Source organism: Prionailurus bengalensis, chromosome B1, assembly GCF_016509475.1.
Source record: "Prionailurus bengalensis isolate Pbe53 chromosome B1, Fcat_Pben_1.1_paternal_pri, whole genome shotgun sequence".
Lineage (NCBI taxonomy): Eukaryota > Metazoa > Chordata > Mammalia > Carnivora > Felidae > Prionailurus > Prionailurus bengalensis.
In genome coordinates, this window is record NC_057344.1 from 79,369,216 (window position 1) to 79,392,201 (window position 22,986).

The 22,986-nt window shown below is 39.6% G+C and overlaps 1 protein-coding gene across 1 annotated transcript in view; it reads left to right on the forward strand.

The window, feature by feature from the left end:
* The window catches only part of NR3C2 (nuclear receptor subfamily 3 group C member 2), a 354,747-nt gene that overhangs the window by 245,287 nt on the left and 86,474 nt on the right, over positions 1–22,986 (forward strand). Inside the window, exon 4 of the mRNA XM_043567788.1 lies at positions 1,131–1,247. Coding sequence (XP_043423723.1) covers positions 1,131–1,247 — 117 coding nt within the window. The remainder of the gene's footprint in view (positions 1–1,130; positions 1,248–22,986) is intronic.

A 22,986-nucleotide genomic window follows, 5' to 3' on the forward strand; every position in this document is an offset into this window, starting at 1 on the left:
CTTTCACACTTGGCTGTACCTTAAACATGCCAAGTATCCTCCCCAACCCTACCCTTCCCTCATTCGCTTTTCCCTCTGCCTAGTGTATTTTCTCCCCAAGATGTCCACACAGCGCCTTTATTTCCTTCAGACTTTTATTTAAAGCATCATTGAGTGAGGTCTTCCCTACTCTTTTTAAAATATCAATATCCTCCCACATCCTCCCACATCTCCACCATGTTATTTGCCCCTTCTCTTCATGTCCCCCTAGCACTTAACTGTCCAACATTTGTGTATTTTACCCAATTACCTTGTCTGTTGACTCTCTCCTCCCAATTGAATGAAAGTTAATGATAGCAGGGACTTCTGACTGCCTTTCTCATTGCTATATCCTCAGTGTTTGTTTGTTTGTTTTTAAGTTTATTTATTTAAGTAATCTCTACACCCAAGATGGGACTCAAACTCACAAACTCAAGAGTTGCATGATCTTCTGACTGAGCCAGCCAGGCACCCCTCTCCTCAGTGTTTCTAATAGTGCCTGGTACTTATTTTTGAAATTAATAAATGAATAATAGAACTAGGCTACAGTTTTACATTTTGCCAGCAGATGCCTCTCGCTAAGCATATTCCCACATCCAAATGTTTGAAGTTACAGTTTGGTCCACAGTATGAAATAGTTAAACATTTGCAGTTGTATAATTTAAAAGTCTTCCCACTGAAATCACACGTGTAAATGGTGGGCAGGCATAGCTTAAACAACTGCAAGAGGGCCTTCGAATAATTCACTTTGCTGCTGCTGTGATATCTGAATGAAAGTTGCACCATTGCCTGTAAGGGCTTGTGTAGCTATCAAAAATTTCAGAGAGAGGGAACGTGGCTGTACGTATATGAGAGTTGGAAATAAATGTAGTATTAATCTTATCTGTAATGTAAAGTCTATTATGTTATGTTATTTTAAAGTGACTCTGTTATGTCTGTGTTAGGTTAAAGTGAGCATTCCTATGTCTGTATTATCTGTAAATCATATTTCTCATCTATTTTTTAAAAGAAATTTCAAGGCAGGAAAGATGAAGTTTCATATTCTGATTATACATATTAGTACTTTATATTAGTGTAGTAGTCTTTATTTTAACAATTTTTTTTTTATTCAGGGCAACACAACTATTTATGTGCTGGAAGAAATGACTGTATCATTGATAAGATTCGACGAAAGAATTGTCCTGCCTGCAGACTTCAGAAATGTCTTCAAGCTGGAATGAATTTAGGAGGTAAGTCTTGTGTTTTTAATTAAATAAAAATTGTTAAGATGGAAGCTCTGTATACTCCCAAAATTTAAGATGAAGCTAACATGGAGCAAAGATTTCTAAAAATCTTAACAAGTTCTATACTCATGCTAAAACATTTTAGTATTTCTTTCTTAGCAGCAGTTAAAAAAAAGTATGTTATGTGGCTGTAGTCCTAGTGAAGTTTTCAACCCTGAGTTTGCAAAGGTTTCAAAAACTGGGAACATAACCAAAACCAACACAAAAATGAATGACTTTTTATATAAAACCATAACTAACAGTTTTTATTACAATGTCTGTTTAGAAATAAGCCCTGTATGTGATAACACTAATCAGATATGAATATATTTCTAACTCTAAGAATAAATGTAATAAAGGAAGACCTGTATTTAAACAAGAAACAAAAACAAAAAAAACGTTGAAATATCACATGAACCTGCCAAAAGGGGGGTAGGATGGGTGGTGGGGATGGTAAAAGACTTGAACCAAACACAAAAAGTATACAGTGTCCATGAATGGGAAGGTCCAGTGTGCTAAAGGTATCAGTTTTCCCTGAATTAATTTATACATGTAACACAGTCCTAACTAAATTACCAATTGGTGATTCTAAGTTCTTAAACAACAAGCAACAAAATTCTGAAAAAGACAAATAGTAAGGGCAACTAGCTCTACCAAATAATAAAGCATATGATATAGTCATTAAAATGGTCTGTTTGTTTACTGATTGTAAGATCAACAGAAAGTCAAGAAAAAAATTAACATGAGATTTTTGTATATAGTAAATTTGGCATTCCAGATCAGTGGTAAAAGGATAAGTTATTCAACAGAAATTATTGTGACAACTGGGAAGCAATCTGGGAAACAAGAAAGTTGAATCCAAACTCATAATCTCCACCCAAATAAATTGTAGTCTTTCAAAGTTTTAAACTTGGAAATATAACCATAGAAGTACGAAAGGAAAACATGGATATTTCTTTAATACTCTTCAAGTGGAGAAGACCTTTCTAAGTATAAAACTCAGAAGCTATTAAAGAAAAGAATTGAGGAAATCAACACTATTTACAAATCAAATACTGCTTCAAAGGAAAATAATAAATAAGAAGCTGGGAAAAAGTACTTGAGACTTATAGACAAAGGGTTTATTTCTTCATAAAAAGCTCCTACAATTTCATAAGAAAAAGAAAGTTCCTATAAAAAAATGAGATTGAACAGAACAAGAATATGAACAGAACACTTATAGACAAAAGAAATACAATCAGTACTTGAAACACATGAAAAGAGTCTCAGTCTAACCATAATAAGAGAAACGCAATTTAAGATATTTTTTACAAATGTCAAAAATAAAACATGTTTATGATATATTGTTTGATGATATAGAAATAAAGTAAAATTCAGTGGTGATCTTATGCATTTGAGGTGGAAATAAGGTGATACAGCCCCTATGGAGAGGAATTTCGCTATTTCAGTAAAATGGTAAACATTTGACTCAATAACTCCACTTTTAGGAATTTATCCTAAGTATATTTTTGCAATTAAGACATGATAAATTCATAAAATAGTCATTATAACATTGTTGACCATCAGAAATACATTATTCATGTGGTCAAGATTGATTAAATAAATTACAGATACTCTTCAGACATTAATAAGAATAAAGGAAGCTCTATATGGATTGATCTCCAAAATATTGTTTAGTGAAAAAAATCAGGTTGCAAAATAGATGTTTTGTCTACTACTAGTGGTATATCCGTTTCAGAAAAAGAATATATATTGTATTGAACATTTCTGGAATAGTATACAAGAAACAAGAAACTGGTCATGTTGTCTCAGTAAAAAGGATTGGGTAGCTGAGAGACAAAGATAGGAAGCAGAATTACTGTCATTGTATTCTCTTCCATGGCTTTGAATTTTGTATTCTGTTTAATGCATGTGTTATGTACACATGTTGCCTAATTAAAAGAAATAAAGTAATTTGAAAAAGAAATCAAATGAGACTTCATCCTTCTTTGCTTTGATAAATGAACCAATAGGCTGCTAGTCGGGACTGGTGAGTAAAATGGCAGGATGGAGAGCAGAGAGACTTTTAGAAATCCAGAGGAGTATGGACTGTGGCCAGCTGAGACTGCTCATGTCAGACTGTGGCCTGAATATGTGACACAGTAGCTCAGTCAGAGAGGCTCTTGCTGGTTAAGAGGATGGGCTCTGGAGCCAGAATGCCTGGGTGGGAATCCAGCTACTTCTTGACCGTGTAACCTCAAGGGAGCTACCACCTTTTCTGTGCCCATGTTTCCTTATCTTCAACTTGTAGTGATCAGCATGTCTGCCTCATAGACTGTGATGAAGATTGAATGAGTCAGTGTGCAAAGAAGAGAAAGCACTCAGTGCATGTTCAGTGGGTGGAGGTAATGCTCATTGTGATTTCCATAGCGCCTTCACACATGATCCGAATGATATTATTGCCCCATGTTTTGGTGATGGTGAACCTCAGGTGCCCAGAGAGGCTAAGTGACTTGCCCAGACATGTCACAGCCAGTAAAATGGTCTTATATCTCTAGACTTGTGGTCTGATGTTTCTAGTAACCACACTGTTCCCTTTTTCTGTTATCTGAATCAGTGCAAATGTGGCACAAAAGATCACCTTCTTAAGCGTGTGAGTGAGAATCAGGAGAAATGAATCATTTAAAATCTAGATGGCACAAGGGTACAGCCATTGGTTATAAAATAAACTCTGAATCAATTTTGTAAAATCCAACATCTGAATCTAAATATACATACACACAACTGAAGTATCTTTTAAAGTGTCTATATGTAAATTTTATATAACTTACAAATATTTACAAATATTGTAAAACTTTACTATGTAAATATTACTATAAATATTATATAACCCATTCTATAAAATATAAGTACTATTAGTTACTACAAAATAACCATATCTATAATTCCCTACCTCATAGTGTATTGTTAAGAATGAACTGAGCCCAGTTTCCTTTAAAACAGGGTTTCTCCCCATGGGGGAGGGGAAGGAAAAAAAAAAAAGAGGTTAGAGTGGGAGACAGCCAAAGCATAAGAGACTCTTAAAAACTGAGAACAAACTGAGGGTTGATGGGGGGTGGGAGGGAGAGGAGGGTGAGTGATGGGTATTGAGGAGGGCACCTTTTGGGATGAGCACTGGGTGTTGTATGGAAACCAATTTGACAATAAACTTCATATATTGAAAAAATAAATAAATAAAACAGGGTTTCTCAGCCTCTGCACTGTTGACATTTTGGGCCAGGTAGTTCATAATAAGGAACCATCCTATGCATTGGTATATCGGCATCCCTGGTCTGTACCTACCAAATGCTGATAGCAACCTCTTCTCCCCAAGTTGTGATAACCAAAAATGTTTCCAGACTTCACTAAATGTACCCTGGGTGGCATTAAAACCCACTGGTTTAGCTATAATAATAAATAATTATAAGCACTATTCAGTTGTGAGATATTTTCTGCTAGAATGTAAATTCCATCAGGGGAAGAATTTTTGTCTATTTTGTTCATTGCTTTTTCCCCAGTAACTAGAACAGTGCCTGGCACAAAGTAGGTGTTCAGTAACCATTTATTGAATTAATTGAATGAATGATTAACTGGCATTTTTGAAGGCTTCTGTGTTCTCAGCATTTTGCTAAGACTTTAATATGTGTCATCCTTTTTAAACCTCACATAACATATGTGATACATACTTTTAATCTGTCCATTTTGGAAGTGAGTTCATGGAGGCACAGAGAGGTTAAAGGAGTGGCTTAAGGCCACAGGGCCAGGGGATGGCAGAGCCAGAACTCAAATCTCTGTCCCTGGCACCAAAGCCTGTACCCGGTGTCACTCTGCTGTATGACATAGGTCCACTATTTGTAGATTGGCATTTTTATTTATTTTTTTATTATTTTTTTAATGTTTGTTTGTTTTTGAGAGAGACAGAGCATGAGGGGTGGGGAGGGGCAGAGAGAGAGGGAGACACAGAATCTGAAACAGGCTTCATGCTCTTGAGTTGTCAGCACAGAGCCCGACGCGGGGCTTGAACCCACAAACTGTGAGATCATGACCTGAGCCAAAGCCAGACACTTAACTGACTGAGCCACCCAGGAGCCCCTGTAGATTGGCATTTTTAAAATAGCCCAGATTATCTATTAATGGCAGCAGCAGCACCCTGCTTTTTTAATTGTGTCTGTAATCTGTAAGTGAGGTTTGGCACAGTACCGAATATAGAATTCACATAGTTTGTTGTTGGTTTCTGTGTATGAGGCATAGGTTTTGTGAGTTTTGGTAAAACATTTTACTAGAGAGAAAGCATATTTTGAATCTCGAGGTCATTGCAAGTAGTGAGTCAAAAATGGGAAGAGTAGGAAATAATATTTATGAAAAATACTCTTTTCTTCAGATTCGAGTTATAACTTAACCATTTCTGGCTCAGAGATTAAATCCTTAACTTTTATTAAGTGTTGAGTTGCAGTGACCTACATTGTAATCTTTCTTTTTCTTTTATAATTTATTTTGAAGCCTTGCTTTTAGTTTCAATTTGGGCAGTAGGAAATGTGAGCAATTTTATCAGATTCAAAAAGGATAATGTAAAGTTTAACCTTTTAATGTGAAGCAATCTTAAAAATGTGAGTTAAGTGAAACCTTTTCACGCATGTTCCAATCTCACCCGTTGTCCTAATGAAGCAGGACTGTGCAGTTTCTTTTGATCCACCCTTCTTCCCCGCTACCTCTCTTGGGGGATAAGGCAGCTGCCAACCCAGTGTACTATTTGGCCGGCATTTTGTGTCGGTGAGTGGTCATCACTCTGGGAACAAAATTAGCCTTCCCCTTCTGAAGACTTCAGGAATCCAAAATACTTGACAACAGTTTTTTTCCTAGCTTATCATCTGGTTAGTGTATAATCCTAACTGTGTCCCCACACTAGCATCTACCTTAGAAAGTGGGAGGAAGGAAGAACAAGTCGATTTTTATGTCTCGGAAGTTAAAGCCAGAAAATGTGCCTCTTCCCTTTTCTCTAGATCCACTCCCTCCTTCCTACCACAAGTACCATTCCTTTTCTTTAAAATCCTGCTGCGCTTTAGGCTGCATGCAAAGGAAAATATAGCAGAAGATGTGAGAATGTCAACAGAGAAATTGAAAGGAAAATAACAGCTTTTCTGGCCCCAAGCTGGGCCTGCCATGCTTGCTCTAGCCCCTATCAGTAGATCTAAAAAAGTCTTGGTTCCATATGCATGAGAATTTACTGCTTTACATAGCTTTCTCCAAAGAATTAATCACTTTTACATGCCAGTGTTCTGATGAGGATGATCTATATACATGTCTTTGAGAGCTTCTCCTAAAATGCATAAAATATCATTAAAGCCAAGTGGCCCTCAGACCAAGAGTAAGTTTTGAGGAGCACTTCACTTGACTGCACTCTGGCCATGGCATATAGAGGAGATCTTCAAGATTTTTCTATTCCAGTCCTCCCATTTACAGAAGAGGAACTTGGAATCTAAGATCGTATCATCAGAGACTTAAAAAATGCAACGTAAGAATTCTAATTCCGTTGTCTTCCCTCTTTTCCAGAACACACCCCTCTCTTATTTCATTTCTCATTAAATAGGCTAAGTCCCCTTTCACTTTCCTTTAATGAAGCCTCTAAAACATTAAAATCTTGTTCCCTGTAGCTTAGAAATGTAGACTTTACAAACCACAGGGCATTTCTAATCTGGGTTCCAATTTACTTCCAGTGCCTATCTGCAGCTTTCCTTAATGCCAGCAATCACTCTCACTGGGTTTAGCCAGAGCCTTCCTTTAAAGGGTGGCCGTATCAGGCAGGGCTACCTCTTCCTCCTGGAATGGATCATGTCATGTGAGAAGAGAGGGATGTCAGACACAGGAAGCAGTAGCAACAGTAGACATGATGGTTGCTTTCTGGAGACAGAGAGGAGGCAGCTCAGTGAAAAAGGAAGGGAAGCAAGATGCTGACACTAGCAGTGTTCAAAGATACACTCTCGTATATTACTGATGAGGATGGAACCAAAGAGAGGAAAATCTGTAAATTAAAATTCATCCACATAATGCAATATTAATCAGCCAATAAAGTTATGGCGATGAAAATTCAGAGCAATATAGAAACTTTCTAAAAAAAGTAATAATGAAAAATTAGCATGCAAAATTATTAAAATTTTACTTATTCTATGATTCTAGCTATATAGGAAAAGACTTGGAGGAGTCAAGAGACTGAGGAAGAAATGTTCAAGTACCAAAAGTGGTTGTGTCTTGTTTTTAATAATATGAACGTTTTATAATAAAACTTTAAAAATAGAGTTCACAATTTTGAACTAAAAAGAAGGGAAACATAAGAATAATACTGCTACTGAGCAGACGAAGTAAAGAATTCTACAGATAACCAAAGGAGTTTTTCCTGAACAGAAAGGAGGAAAAGGGGGAAGGAGACTAGAGACATCAGTAAATCAGTCTCCTGCTGTGAAATGCTGTGAGAACTGAAATGGAGAAGTGGGTGAAAAACAAAAGACCCAAAGATCCTAGAGTGACAGAATCATAACTGATTCTCCAAGAAAAAGGATCTTTTCTACTTGAGGTAAATTGGCTTTACCTGCCAGCAACTTTTGGTCACCTGCAAAACTCACACGCGGTGTGGGTCTGGTGAGAGAAGTTATAGGATCAACGCCAGTGAAGAGTAGGTTTAATATCTGAAATCCAATAAGGAAAACAATTTTTATATCTTTAAGGGTCTCCTGAGGCAGGATATGCAGTAGTCTGTATAAGTTTAGAAAGCCCAAGTGTACTGAGTTTTATGAAGAAATACCATTGCTTGGATTTTTTTTTTCTTTCCAATTCCTCTTGCTTGGAGACAATAAGAATTTCAGTGGGACTTTTGAACAGTAAAGTGCAGAGGGAAATAACACATTTTTATAAATCAGTGAAAGTATGGTTTTTGAATCTTCACGTATAAGTTACGCCCTATTCATTTTCTTAGTAATATGACTTGAGTTAAACAACTGGTATTTTTACCTTGCAAAATTTCAAAGAGGAAAGTTCAGGATTGGTCCCAAAGCAGACACAATTTCAAGATTTACTATTTTTCTTCATTTCTGAGACTTTTTTTTCTTCCAAAGTTTACCTATTATGATTATAATTTGCGATCAGTATGTGCATTTAATTTTTATTAGTTTTTTTTTTTAAAACTCTTAATTATATTGGTGTCTTATTTGGTGACAGATGACATCTTAGCAATAGAAACATTCGATTCAAAGATTCGTCCCTCCTAAGAACATACACATTTGTAGGCACATACTCATGTCTGGGTGGGCTTACCCAGGTAGGCTGCTTTTCTTGGATCTTTTAAAATATATGACCCAGAGATGTTTGGGAAGTTCTGCTTGGTATACAAAGGCCCCTTGTTACTTCCATGCATCCTTTAACTTTTTTGTTTGCAGTCTGTCCTGGTAGGTTGTCATCCCTTCTACTTAATGGGCAGGAGAGCTTAGCCTTTCTGACCTTTTGGGGCCAGGATAGCTTGTCACTGGCCCTGGTGATCTCCAGAGACCTGGCATCAGAGCCAGCCTCTCTCCTTCTGGGCACCACCTCAGATGTACGGTCCTCTTTTGTCTGGACTCCAGCAGCCTTCCAATTCCACACACTCAGTGCTGTTTTTTGTAATACATGATTGTTTTCTAACTCTCTGATAAACTGTGGGGAGCTTTTGTTTTTGCTCTGTTCGCAGTGCTTCCTATTGTTGCACTCTTTGAAAAGTTACTTCAGATGATAGAGGTTTATTTTTATTTTTATTTTTATTTATTTTTGAGAGAGAAGAGAGAGAGAGAGGGAGACACAGAATCTGAAGCCGGCTCCAGGCTCTGAGCTGTCAGCACAGAGCCCAACGTGGAGCTCAAACCCACGGACAGCAAGATCCTGACCTGAGCCAAAGTTGGACACTTAACCAACTGAGCCACTCAGGCACCCCAGATGATAGAGTTTTATTATAAGAATATTGATAATTTCACAATTAGCCATTGGGAAATACTGGGATGTTGCTTGGGACACATCAGGTTTCAATTTCTAGGGTTTTCTCTTAGATTTGTTTTCCTCTTTTTTTGGCTTCTTTTCAAGCAGGAAGCTCTCTCCTCCCTCTGTTCGTGTTTTTGCTTACTCATTATTTTCATTATACTTGTTTCTAGGCACTACCTTCTGTACCCCTTAGCTTCATTGTCATCTGAGTGTCCTGGAGTCAAACTTCCAAGAGAGGGTCTGGGCTGATTGGTTGGTCAACTATCAGAATGGAGCTTCTGATTGGGTGGAATCCTCCAGAGGATATAGACACATGGCTGCCTTTGCCTCTGCTGCCCCTACCTTACCCAGGCTGGTGTGGCAGGTTATAGATCCCTGTGCTGCAAAGTTCAATGATCTTTGACAAGAAAGATTTTGATCCCATTTTTCAGGAAGGAGCTATAAGTATAGATAGCAATCAGAGTATAATAGCCTCAATGTAAACTCATTAAACAGTTACAATTAACTGTTAATTGTAGAGAATCCCTTAAATCATAGTAATTTTTTCAACACTCTGATTTTTATTCACATGTTATAAGTTACCCATATATTTAAAAGTAAAACATTTGTTTTTAGCAAGCAAATTGGCAAAGGAAAACAATAACTTCATGATCTTGGAAAAAACTACTAAGGCTTTATTTTGGAGTTCAGGGCTTTTTGATATAGCTCTTCAGAAAACACACACACACACAGACACATACACACACACACATACACACACACACACACACACACACACACACACCATAAATAAAGCAAATCTTAATTTAAAAAAAAAATCACCAGTTAATGCGTAAGGTAGACATTTTCTTGTAAAACATCTCTATACTAAGATAGTTCTCTGTCCCTACATGCCACGCTCTGGACAAAGGATGAGCTCTAGGATCATGGGAAGGGTAGGGAATGAGGGCTAAGGAAATATTAGGGAAGAAGATGAAACCACTTAAAATTAGGCATCATAGGTTTACCATACTCAGTCAACTTAGAAAGGGTGCTCAGTCATTCTAGCTAAAGTCCCTGTCTGTTCTCTAGGATTCATTGCACTGTCTACCTCAAATTCTGATTTCCCACAGTGAAAATCTTGAATTCATTTACTTTTAATTAACAGGCATGTCCACTAAGGAATATAATTTAATCTTTTTCATTTGAAAACCTAGAGACTAATGATCATCTGCTTGTTGCCTTTCTGAATAAACATCTTCTTCTCGTCTTCACAGTAAAATGTTATGATTGTGAAGATGGGGAGAGGAAGCTATTTATATTACAATAAAGTCCTCTGTTCTCACCTCTAGGACATACAGAAAACCATCCAGCTAACCTGCTAACAGTCTGTCAGCCTTCAGTAGTAAATATGTATGATATTTAATATCATTAGTTTCTGTTAAGATGATGATTTTTCTGGCACAGATAACTTACCCTTTAAAGGCTAACCCAATTCTGGGGTGCCTGGGTGGCTCAGTCGGTTAAGCGTCCAACTTCAGCTCAGGTCATGATCTCACAGTCTGTGATTTGAGCCCCATGTCAGGCTCTGTGCTGACAGCTCAGAGCCTGGAGCCTGCTTCGGATTTTGTGTCTCCCTCTCTCTGCCCCTCCCTTGCTTATGCTCTGTCTCTTTCTGTCTCAAAAATAAATTAAAAAAAAAAAAACATTAAAAAAAAAGAATAGTATTAGAGTAAGAATATTATAAAAAAATAAAATAAAGGCTAACCCAATTCTAACAGATTTTTTAAAATATTTTTATTTATTTATCAAATTATACATACTTGCTACAGCAATTAATAAAGGAAAGTAATAGTTCTCTGCAATATATTGAGGGAATAAAGATGGAAGATGAGTCAAGACGTTTGCCGAGCACTTTATTTACTGATGAAAAAATAATCATTTACATTTTGGCAGGGAGGCTCTTAAAAGCTGAACTAGCAGAGCTAATAAAAATGGTTTCTTCAGAATGTGCTGCTTCATTATTTTGAAAAGAAGATCTATCAACAATAATATAAAGGCAGTTGCTGAGTTAGGTCAAAGAAGTCAGAAACTCCAAAATGTAATTGTGCTCTGTTTCTCCTTCAGTGTTTGTACAGTATTTGTTTTGAGAGGATGATAATATGGAACATGTTTAAATAGTGAGGAAGATAAGCAGTTGCTCAGTTACCAGCTAATTATTTTTTTTATATTAAGATTAATTTAATTTGTATAGGAGGGGATCATACTGTTCCAAAAGTGCATCTCTGATGAACCCATTCGTTGATTTGTTCAGCAAATATCCATTGCACACCTCTGAAATTCCAGATGTTCCACATGATGTTGCTGATGTAGCAATGAGAAGACAGGCACTGGCCTTGTTTTCAAAGACCTAATCTTTAAGAATGAAGAGATTTATTTTGGACCCGATAAGCATTAAAAATTGCAGCAGGGTACTTAAAAAACATCCTTACCATTGATAGCGGCCCAAATCCCTGGAGTTCTTTCTCTCTGCCTTAGAGTGGTACCCATAGCTTCTTGACCTGTATTGATCAAAGTGGTGGCACCTCAGGATGACTTCCCATGACTGTGTCCCTTGGTATTTGGTTGGTTCATCTTGCCTAGTTGCTTCCCATGCGTGCTGATCCCACCAAACGGCCCTGTGGCATCTGCTAATGCTTGCATGGGACATTGTCTAGAAGGGAGCAGCTGTGCAGTGTGAACTCCTGCAGAATGACCATAGCTCCTTCCCAGTTCCAGCTATAGCATCTGTCAGGAAACGGAATTCTTCACTTCCTGTTGCTCCCTCAACTCAAGCTGTGAAAATAAGCTCTTCACATTCTTGCTGAAAAATTGAACTTCACTATGAAGATTTCTGGCCACCTTAGAGGTTTCTAAGTCATTTCTAAGTCATTTCTGGTCTTAGGACAACTGAAGCAGCTCTGGTTGGTCTCCTCAGAACATGTGCCATGTCTCTGTCTCTTTTCACTCTTGTAACGGATGCTAGGAAACGTGTGTGAAGAAAGGCTGGAACTTCGGGAGCCACTTTCTAGGAGCTCTCTCTCAGCTCCCTTCAGTTCTTGAACCACCATAGCATGTTACTATTTCCGTCAGAAACTTCAGAACTCACCTGCAGCAATGGCCTGAGAAGCCAGGAGACAAACTTGTGTGAATAATATTTTTAATGATTTTATTCTTGAAGACCTCTCCACACAAAGTTTTCTTAATCTAGAAAGACTCAAACTAAGCCATTGCTATTCTAAAATTAGTTCACCAGTGAAAACTCAGTTTCATCTTTATTTGGCATTTCATGATAATGACTTAGAAACATTTGCATATGTTAAGTAGCTCACTTTTTTTTTAAAATTTTAAAGCAGACACTTAAGCCTATAGAATAAAAACACCTTTCCATTCTGTATATACTCCTATTTTTAGATAAATTGAGTTAAGTTAGAAATTTTAAGCCAAATTCAAAAGATAATGCAAAGGAACAACAGGAAGCCCAAGAGGACTGTGTAATTAAACGATCAGTCATTCTTGGTTCTCACTGTATATCACGTTCATCTGTCAAGTCTTTGTTTTAAACCCACTCACCCGTGCCCTACTCCCAGAGACCCTCATGCAGTAAATCTGAGGGAGCACGGGCATCTTTACTTTTAAAATAGTATGCATTGTACATCAGTACACTGGAGCCAAGAACATCTGTTCTAGGGGTTACTAGAACACTGGCAGCAGTTTTCTTAGGATAAGAAAGCCCTTTCATTGTTTGTTTTTTAAATGTTTATTTCTTTATTTTTGAGAGAGAGCGAGCATGCACACGAGTGAGCTTGTGGTTCGGGGAAGGGGCAGAGAGAGAGGAGTAGTTGAGAGTCCCAAGCAGGCTCTGTACTGTCAGCCCTGTCAGTGCAGATCCTAATGTGGGGCTCAAACCCACAAGTGGGAAATTATGAGCTGAGCTGAAGTCAAGAGTCAGACCCTTAACCAACTGAGCCACCCGGGCGTTCCTCTTTTTTTTTTTTTTTTAACGTTTATTTTTGAGAGAAAGAACATGAACAGAGGAGAGGCAGAGAGAGAGAGGGAGACACGAAATCCGAAGCAGGCTCCAGGCTCTGAGGCGTCAGCACAGAGCCCAATGTGGGGCTTGAACCCATAAACCATGAGATAATGACCTGAGCCAAAGTCGGAGGCTTAATCGTCTGAGCCACCCAGTCGCCCACCCTCATTGTGTTGTTTTTTTTTTTTTAAAGCACCATTGTTTTATTTATTTTTTTCTACTTAGCACTACTTTTCTCTTTTTAAGTAAATCACTAATCAGCATTTGGAAAACATTTCTTTATCAGGAGAGGTCCCCTAAAAATGATATTTGAAGTTAATATATATTTGTATTTTCCTTGTCAACTCTAACAGCCCTTCAAAGGTCCATATTAGCTTTTAGTCCACTGACTTTATTGGTTTGTGCTTTTCTTTTTTTTTTTTTTTTTTTTTTTTTATTTTTTAAGTCTCTTTATTTTTTTTTTTTCTGAAATTTATTGACAAATTGGTTTCCATACAACACCCAGTGCTCATCCCAAAAGGTGCCCTCCTCAATACCCATCACCCACTCTCTCCTCCCTCCCACCCCCCATCAACCCTCAGTTTGTTCTCAGTTTTCAACAGTCTCTTATGCTTTGGCTCTCTCCCATTCTAACCTCTTTTTTTTTTTTTTTCCTTCCCCTCCCCCATGGGTTCCTGTTAAGTTTCTCAGGATCCACATAAGAGTGAGACCATATGGTATCTGTCTTTCTCTGTATGGCTTATTTCACTTAGCATCACACTCTCCAGTTCCATCCACGTTGCTACAAAAGGCCATATTTCATTTTTTCTCATTGCCATGTAATATTCCATTGTGTATATAAACCACAATTTCTTTATCCATTCATCAGTTGATGGACATTTAGGCTCTTTCCATAATTTGGCTATTGTTGAGAGTGCTGCTATGAACATTGGGGTACAAGTGGCCCTATGCATCAGTGCTCCTGTATCCCTTGGATAAATTCCTAGCAGTGCTATTGCTGGGTCATAGGGTAAGTCTATTTTTAATTTTCTGAGGAACCTCCACACTGCTTTCCAGAGCGGCTGCACCAATTTGCATTCCCACCAACAGTGCAAGAGGGTTCCCGTTTCTCCACATCCTCTCCAGCATCTATAGTCTCCTGATTTGTTCATTTTGGCCACTCTGACTGGCGTGAGGTGATACCTGAGTGTGGTTTTGATTTGTATTTCCCTGATAAGGAGCGACGCTGAACATCTTTTCATGTGCCTGTTGGCCATCCGGATGTCTTCTTTAGAGAAGTGTCTATTCATGTTTTCTGCCCATTTCTTCACTGGGTTATTTGTTTTTCGGGTGTGGAGTTTGGTGAGCTCTTTATAGATTTTGGATACTAGCCCTTTGTCTGATATGTCATTTGCGAATATCTTTTCCCATTCCGTTGGTTGCCTTTTAGTTTTGTTGGTTGTTTCCTTTGCTGTGCAGAAGCTTTTTATCTTCATAAGGTCCCAGTAATTCACTTTTGCTTTTAATTCCCTTGCCTTTGGGGATGTGTCGAGTAAGAGATTGCTACGGCTGAGGTCAGAGAGGTCTTTTCCTGCTTTCTCCTCTAAGGTTTTGATGGTTTCCTGTCTCACATTTAGGTCCTTTATCCATTTTGAGTTTATTTTTGTGAATGGTGTGAGAAAGTGGTCTAGTTTCAACCTTCTGCATGTTGCTGTCCAGTTCTCCCAGCACCATTTGTTAAAGAGGCTGTCTTTTTTCCATTGGATGTTCTTTCCTGCTTTGTCAAAGATGAGTTGGCCATACGTTTGTGGGTCTAGTTCTGGGGTTTCTATTCTATTCCATTGGTCTATGTGTCTGTTTTGGTGCCAATACCATGCTGTCTTGATGATGACAGCTTTGTAGTAGAGGCTAAAGTCTGGGATTGTGATGCCTCCTGCTTTGGTCTTCTTCTTCAAAATTCCTTTGGCTATTCGGGGCCTTTTGTGGTTCCATATGAATTTTAGGATTGCTTGTTCTAGTTTCGAGAAGAATGCTGGTGCAATTTTGATTGGGATTGCATTGAATGTGTAGATAGCTTTGGGTAGTATTGACATTTTGACAATATTTATTTTTCCAATCCATGAGCAGGGAATGTCTTTCCATTTCTTTAAATCTTCTTCAATTTCCTTCAGAAGCTTTCTATAGTTTTCAGCATACAGATCCTTTACATCTTTGGTTAGATTTATTCCTAGGTATTTTATGCTTCTTGGTGCAATTGTGAATGGGATCAGTTTCTTTATTTGTCTTTCTGTTGCTTCATTGTTAGTGTATAAGAATGCAACTGATTTCTGTACATTGATTTTGTATCCTGCAACTTTGCTGAATTCCTGTATCAGTTCTAGCAGACTTTTGGGTGGAGTCTATCGGATTTTCCATGTATAATATCATGTCATCTGCAAAAAGCGAAAGCTTGACTTCATCTTTGCCAATTTTGATGCCTTTGATTTCCTTTTGTTGTCTGATTGCTGATGCTAGAACTTCCAGCACTATGTTAAACAGCAGCGGTGAGAGTGGGCATCCTTGTCGTGTTCCTGATCTCAGGGAAAAAGCTTTCAGTTTTTCCCCGTTGAGGATGATGTTAGCTGTGGGCTTTTCATAAATGGCTTTTATGATCTTTAAGTATGTTCCTTCTATCCCGACTTTCTCAAGGGTTTTTATTAAGAAAGGGTGCTGGATTTTGTCGAAGGCCTTTTCTGCATCGATTGACAGGATCATATGGTTCTTCTCTCTTTTTTTGTTAATGTGATGTATCACGTTGATTGATTTGCGAATGTTGAACCAGCCCTGCATCCCAGGAATGAATCCCACTTGATCATGGTGAATAATTCTTTTTATATGCCGTTGAATTCGATTTGCTAGTATCTTATTGAGAATTTTTGCATCCATATTCATCAGGGATATTGGCCTGTAGTTCTCTTTTTTTACTGGGTCTCTGTCTGGTTTAGGAATCAAAGTAATACTGGCTTCATAGAATGAGTCTGGAAGTTTTCCTTCCCTTTCTATTTCTTGGAATAGCTTGAGAAGGATAGGTATTATCTCTGCTTTAAACGTCTGGTAGAACTCCCCTGGGAAGCCATCTGGTCCTGGACTCTTATTTGTTGGGAGATTTTTGATAACCGATTCAATTTCTTCGCTGGTTATGGGTCTGTTCAAGCTTTCTATTTCCTCCTGATTGAGTTTTGGAAGAGTGTGGGTGTTCAGGAATTTGTCCATTTCTTCCAGGTTGTCCAATTTGTTGGCATATAAGTTTTCATAGTATTCCCTGATAATTGTTTGTATCTCTGAGGGATTGGTTGTAATAATTCCATTTTCATTCATGATTTTATCTATTTGGGTCATCTCCCTTTTCTTTTTGAGAAGCCTGGCTAGAGGTTTGTCAATTTTGTTTATTTTTTCAAAAAACCAACTCTTGGTTTCGTTGATCTGCTCTACAGTTTTTTTAGTTTCTATATTGTTTATTTCTGCTCTGATCTTTATTATTTCTCTTCTTCTGCTGGGCTTAGGCTGCCTTTGCTGTTCTGCTTCTAGTTCCTTTAGGTGTGCTGTTAGATTTTGTATTTGGGATTTTTCTTGTTTCTTGAGATAGGCCTGGATTGCAATGTATTTTCCTCTCAGGACTGCCTTTGCTGCGTCCCAAAGCGTTTGGATTGTTGTATTTTCATTTTCGTTTGTTTCCATATATTTTTTAATTTCTTCTCTAATTGCCTGGTTGACCCACTCATTCGTTAGTAGGGTGTTCTTTAACCTCCATGCTTTTGGAGGTTTTCCAGACTTTTTCCTGTGGTTGATTTCAAGCTTCATGGCATTGTGGTCTGAAAGTAAGCATGGTATAATTTCAATTCTTGTAAACTTATGAAGGGCTGTTTTGTGACCCAGTATATGATCTATCTTGGAGAATGTTCCATGTGCACTCGAGAAGAAAGTATATTCTGTTGCTTTGGGATGCAGAGTTCTAAATATATCTGTCAAGTCCATCTCATCCAATGTCTCATTCAGGGCCCTTGTTTCTTTATTGACCGTGTGTCTAGATGATCTATCCATTTCTGTAAGTGGTGTATTAAAGTCCCCTGCAATTACCACATTCTTATCAATAAGGTTGCTTATGTTTATGAGTAATTGTTTTATATATTTGGGGGCTCCGGTATTCGGTGCATAGACATTGATAATTGTTAGCTCTTCCTGATGGATAGACCCTGTAACTATTATATAATGTCCTTCTTCATCTCTTGTTACAGCCTTTAATTTGAAGTCTAGTTTGTCTGATATAAGTATGGCTACTCCAGCTTTCTTTTGGCTTCCAGTCGCATGATAAATAGTTCTCCATCCCCTCACTCTCAATCTAAAGGTGTCCTCAGGTCTAAAATGAGTCTCTTGTAGACAGCAAATAGATGGGTCTTGTTTTTTTATCCATTCTGATACCCTATGTCTTTTGGTTGGCGCATTTAATCCATTTACATTCAGTGTTATTATAGAAAGATACGGGTTTAGAGTCATTGTGATGTCTGTATGTTTTATGCTTATAGTGATGTCTCTGGGACTTTGTCTCACAGGGTCCCCCTTAGGATCTCTTGTAGGGCTGGTTTAGTGGTGACAAATTCCTTCAGTTTTTGTTTGTTTGGGAAGACCTTTATCTCTCCTTCTATTCTAAATGACAGACTTGCTGGGTAAAGGATTCTTGGCTGCATATTTTTTCTGTCTAGCACCCTGAAAATCTCTTGCCAATTCTTTCTGGCCTGCCAAGTTTCAAAAGAGAGATCAGTCACGAGTCTTATAGGTCTCCCTTTATATGTGAGGGCACGTTTACCCCTTGCTGCTTTCAGAATTTTCTCTTTATCCTTGTATTTTGCCAGTTTCACTATGATATGTCGTGCAGAAGATCGATTCAAGTTACGTCTGAAGGGAGTTCTCTGTGCCTCTTGGATTTCAATGCCTTTTTCCTTCCCCAGTTCAGGGAAGTTCTCAGCTATGATTTCTTCAAGTACCCCTTCAGCACCTTTCCCTCTCTCTTCCTCCTCTGGGATACCAATTATGCGTATATTATTTCTTTTTAGTGTATCACTTAATTCTCTAATTTTCCCCTCATACTCCTGGATTTTTTTATCTCTCTTTTTCTCAGCTTCCTCTTTTTCCATAACTTTATCTTCTAGTTCACCTATTCTCTCCTCTGCCTCTTCAAGCCGAGCTGTGGTGGTTTCCATTTTGTTATGCATTTCGTTTAAAGCGTTTTTCAGCTCCTCGTGACTGTTCCTTAGTCCCTTGATCTCTGTAGCAAGAGATTCTCTGCTGTCCTGTATACTGTTTTCAAGCCCAGCGATTAATTTTATGACTATTATTCTAAATTCACTTTCTGTTATATTATTTAAATCCTTTTTGATCAGTTCATTAGCTGTTGTTATTTCCTGGAGATTCTTCTGAGGGGAGTTCTTCCGCTTGGTCATTTTGGATAGTCCCTGGCGTGGTGAGGACCTGCAGGGCACTTCCCCTGTGCTGTGGTGTATACCTGGAGTTGGTGGGCGGGGCCGCAGTCAGACCTGATGTCTGCCCCCAGCCCACCGCTGGGGCCACTGTCAGACTGGTGTGTGCCTTCTCTTCCCCTCTCCTAGGGGCGGGATTCACTGTGGGGTGGTGTGGCTCGTCTGGGCTACTTGCACCCTGCCAGGCTTGTGATGCTGGGGATCTGGCGTATTAGCTGGGGTGGGTAGGCAAGGTGCTCGGGGGCAGGAGGGGCAGGCTTAGATCGCTTCTCCTTAGGTGATCCACTTCAGGAGGGGCCCTGTGGCAGCGGGAGGGAGTCAGATCCGCTGCCGGAGGTTTGGCTCCGCAGAAGCAAAGAGTTGGGTGTTTGCGCGGAGCGAGCAAGTTCCCTGGCAGGAACCGGTTCCCTTTGGGATTTCGGCTGGGGGATGGGCGGGGGAAATGGCGCTGGCGAACGCCTTTGTTCCCCACCAAACTGAGCTCTGTTGTCAGGGGGCTCAGCAGCTCTCCCTCCCTTTGTCCTCCAGCCTTCCCGCTTTCCGAGCAGAGCTGTTAATTTCTGACCTCCCAGACGCTAAGTCGCGCTTGCTGTCGGAACACAGTCCGCCCGGCCCCTCCGCTTTTGCAAGCCCGACTCGGGGGCTCTGCTTGGCCGGCGAGCCGCCCCTCCGCCCCGGCTCCCTCCCGCCAGTCCGTGGAGCGCGCACCGCCTCGCCGCCCTTCCTACCCTCTTCCGTGGGCCTCTCGTCTGCGTTTGGCTCCGGAGACTCTGTTCTGCTAATCCTCTGGCGGTTTTCTGGGTTATTTAGGCAGGTGTAGATGGAATCTAAGTGATCAGCAGGACGTGCGGTGAGCCCAGCGTCCTCCTAAGCCGCCATCTTGCCGCTACCTCTTGGTTTGTGCTTTTCTAAGCAATAACTTTTTAAATTTTACATTTAAATGCTACAAATATTTGGGGACAGAGTGTTCAGAATGCAAAGATGAAGGAAGGTTTCTTATCGTCAGAGAGGAAAAGTCTGAAACAGTGACCCTACAGCTCTCTTCTGGGGAGCCAAGAGTGAGGAAAGAGATGAGAAGGCTGAGAATAATCTCAGGAAGGAAACTGGGGGGTGAGAGAGTCCATGGAAAGGTTTGTGATTTTTTACGAGAGAAGAAACAGATTTAGAAATGCCATCTTAGGTGTCACCTCACGTTTGTTCATTTGCTCCTACCTCATACCCTGGACATGTGTAGACATTTACCCCCACTGAGGAGAGAAAAAAGGAGCTAGGTTATATCTCCCCCCCCCCCCACTTAGAGTGCCCCCATGCCAGCACTGTGGCTGTCCCCTCTCAAGCTGGTAGTCAGTGGGTCAGATGTTTGTGTATGTGGTGTCGTCCAAGACCTCAAGTGGGTCTGTTCTCCACACTGTTCTTCAGAGTAAAGGACATCTTTTTTTTTTTTTAATTTTTTTTTTTCAACGTTTATTTATTTTTGGGACAGAGAGAGACAGAGCATGGACGGGGGAGGGGCAGAGAGAGAGGGAGACACAGAATCGGAAGCAGGCTCCAGGCTCTGAGCCATCAGCCCAGAGCCCGACGCGGGGCTCGAACTCCCGGACCGCGAGATCGTGACCTGGCTGAAGTCGGACGCTTAACCGACTGCGCCACCCAGGCACCCCAGAGTAAAGGACATCTTGACCCACTTCTCCATTCTTTCCCAGTAGAGATGGTTTGGTCACATCATTAAACTCTTTTCAGATAATATTAGTGGTGACATATTGTTGGCTTTCCAGTTGTTTCATGATTAAACAAAAATCCTTATCAGGCTTTAAATATTATATAAGAGATTTTATTAAAATACTCCAGGGGCGCCTGGGTGGCTCAGTCGGTTAAGCGTCCGACTTCAGCCAGGTCACGATCTCGCGGTCCGTGAGTTCGAGCCCCGCGTCAGGCTCTGGGCTGATGGCTCAGAGCCTGGAGCCTGCTTCCGATTCTGTGTCTCCCTCTCTCTCTGCCCCTCCCCTGTTCATACTCTGTCTCTCTCTGTCTCAAAAATAAATAAATGTTAAAAAAAAAATTAAAAAAAATAAAATAAAATACTCCAGAGTCTAAGACCGATTCAAAATAAAACTTAAAAGACTTAGCTGTATTTGATTTATTTACTCTAAGGTTCACTAACTGCCCCATTCCCAACAAGCTTTTGTATCCAGTAGGTCAGTTTTTTTCAAAATGTTTGACTCATTTTCTTCTTTAATAAACAGAATCTGAAGCCTCCCCTTAGGTTATTTGAAATTCAAAATAAATAGGATCCCGTGACTGAACATAACGCAGTGAACACAAGGCTTGGTTAGTTTTCAACTCACATACACCCCTTTCGCCTCTACCTGCTTACCCTGCCCCTTGAAAGGTTCTGTGCCACTCCTAGGCTCTACCCTGTGTAACTAGTCCTTCCAGCTGCTCCAGTGTGCCCTCCACACCGCCAGTGACTTCTCCCGCCCACAGCTCCCTCTGGTCCTGCGCTACAGAGAAGTTCCTGCCAGTCAGTCTCAGTGGTTTGAGTGACAGCACCCTTTGTCAGGCACAGCAAAGTCCTCTCATTTGCAGTAGACATAGGAAGGCCAAGAAAACCACCTGTATTCCTATGTGTACACGTTTCCCACCAGTGCTATAACAAAGTACCACAAACTGAAAACAACACAAATTTGTTGCCGTATAGTTCTAGAGGTCAGAAATCCAAAATGGGTCTCACTGAGCCAAAATAATATGTCAGCAGGCTGTGTTTCTTTGTAGAAGCTCAAGGAGGAAATCCATTTCCTTGCCTTTTTCAGCTTCTAGAGTCTGCCCATATTCCTTGGCTCATGACTCTCTTCCATCTTCAAAACCAGATTAAAGGCATCTCTCCTACCTTAATGTATTTCAATCTGTAGGGTCCCTTCTGCCCTATAAGATAACACATTCACGTGTTCTGGGCATTAGGTGGTAAATGTCTTTGGAGGACCATTGTTTTGCCATCACACTATTAACAACCTATACCCATCAAAACACACTGCTGCTTTGGGATTTCTGGATTGCTTCCTGACTTGGGCCCTCTACATACTCACCCAGCTCATTCCCCTCTCCCCTTACCCCCTGGCACCACTTCTTTCCATGAAGCCACTCTGATTTCTTGCTCACAACTTTCTGGTTGTGCCTTTGTCCACACAATTCTTAAATGGCCTACATATTCCTTCCGTATGCTAATTAGTCTCCATCACCCACCCCAGGCCTGCTTCAAACACTGCATCACCTCGACATTAAGTGCAGCCCTCACAGATCAATCTTTTACACAGTTGGAAAGAACTTTCACTCCCTTTTAGGCTGTTCCAGATATTATATATGTATGTATTTTATTAAGACTTCTTGTATAGAGTTTTTTATTACTTCCTTAGATGAAGATGATTAGTATCTCCTCTGTGCTTCCAAAGCCCCTATTGTAGCATTTATCAGTTTTTATTACAATTATTTGTTTATAGGTATTTCATGCCAACTAGTCAAGAATTTCTTAGGAGCAAAGTTGTCCCTTTGTCTTCATATCTAGAGCACTTGGAACAAGTCGGTTAGTGTTTAATAAATGCTTACTGAATAAATGAGTGAATGAGCATGCAGTTAAACCTTGCACATACATAGCTAAGCTGACTTTAGCAAAAAATTGTAAGTTTGGTTATATAGTTATTAAAGGCACAGTAGGCTTCATTTTGTAAACAGTCCCATAACAAAGATTCCAAGGATGATATTTTAAGAAATTTCTATAAATATTGTTGTTTCCATCCCTTTACCAAGAAGGTGCAGTTTCCAAAAAAAACATATAAGTCTTGATCATAATGTTGACTTATATAGTATAATTTGGCAACTTCTTAAATGATAACATATTGCAAAAAAGTTTTTGTGTATGTCTTCATTTACTGATGAGGAATTTTATCTGATTTTTGAACTTCCAAATTATGCTTATTTAACCACAGTTTCTGTCCCCAACATGAGAGAATGGCCATCTTGGGATAGCTCTTGTAGCTATTAAGGTGGAAATTCTAGCCCTGGTCTGGTAATTTTTAGTGAAGTTTAAGCTTAAGGTCAAGAGAGGCTAGTTTGAGTTGACCTGGAGTGAAAGGGCTAGAGAAATGAGCCCCCA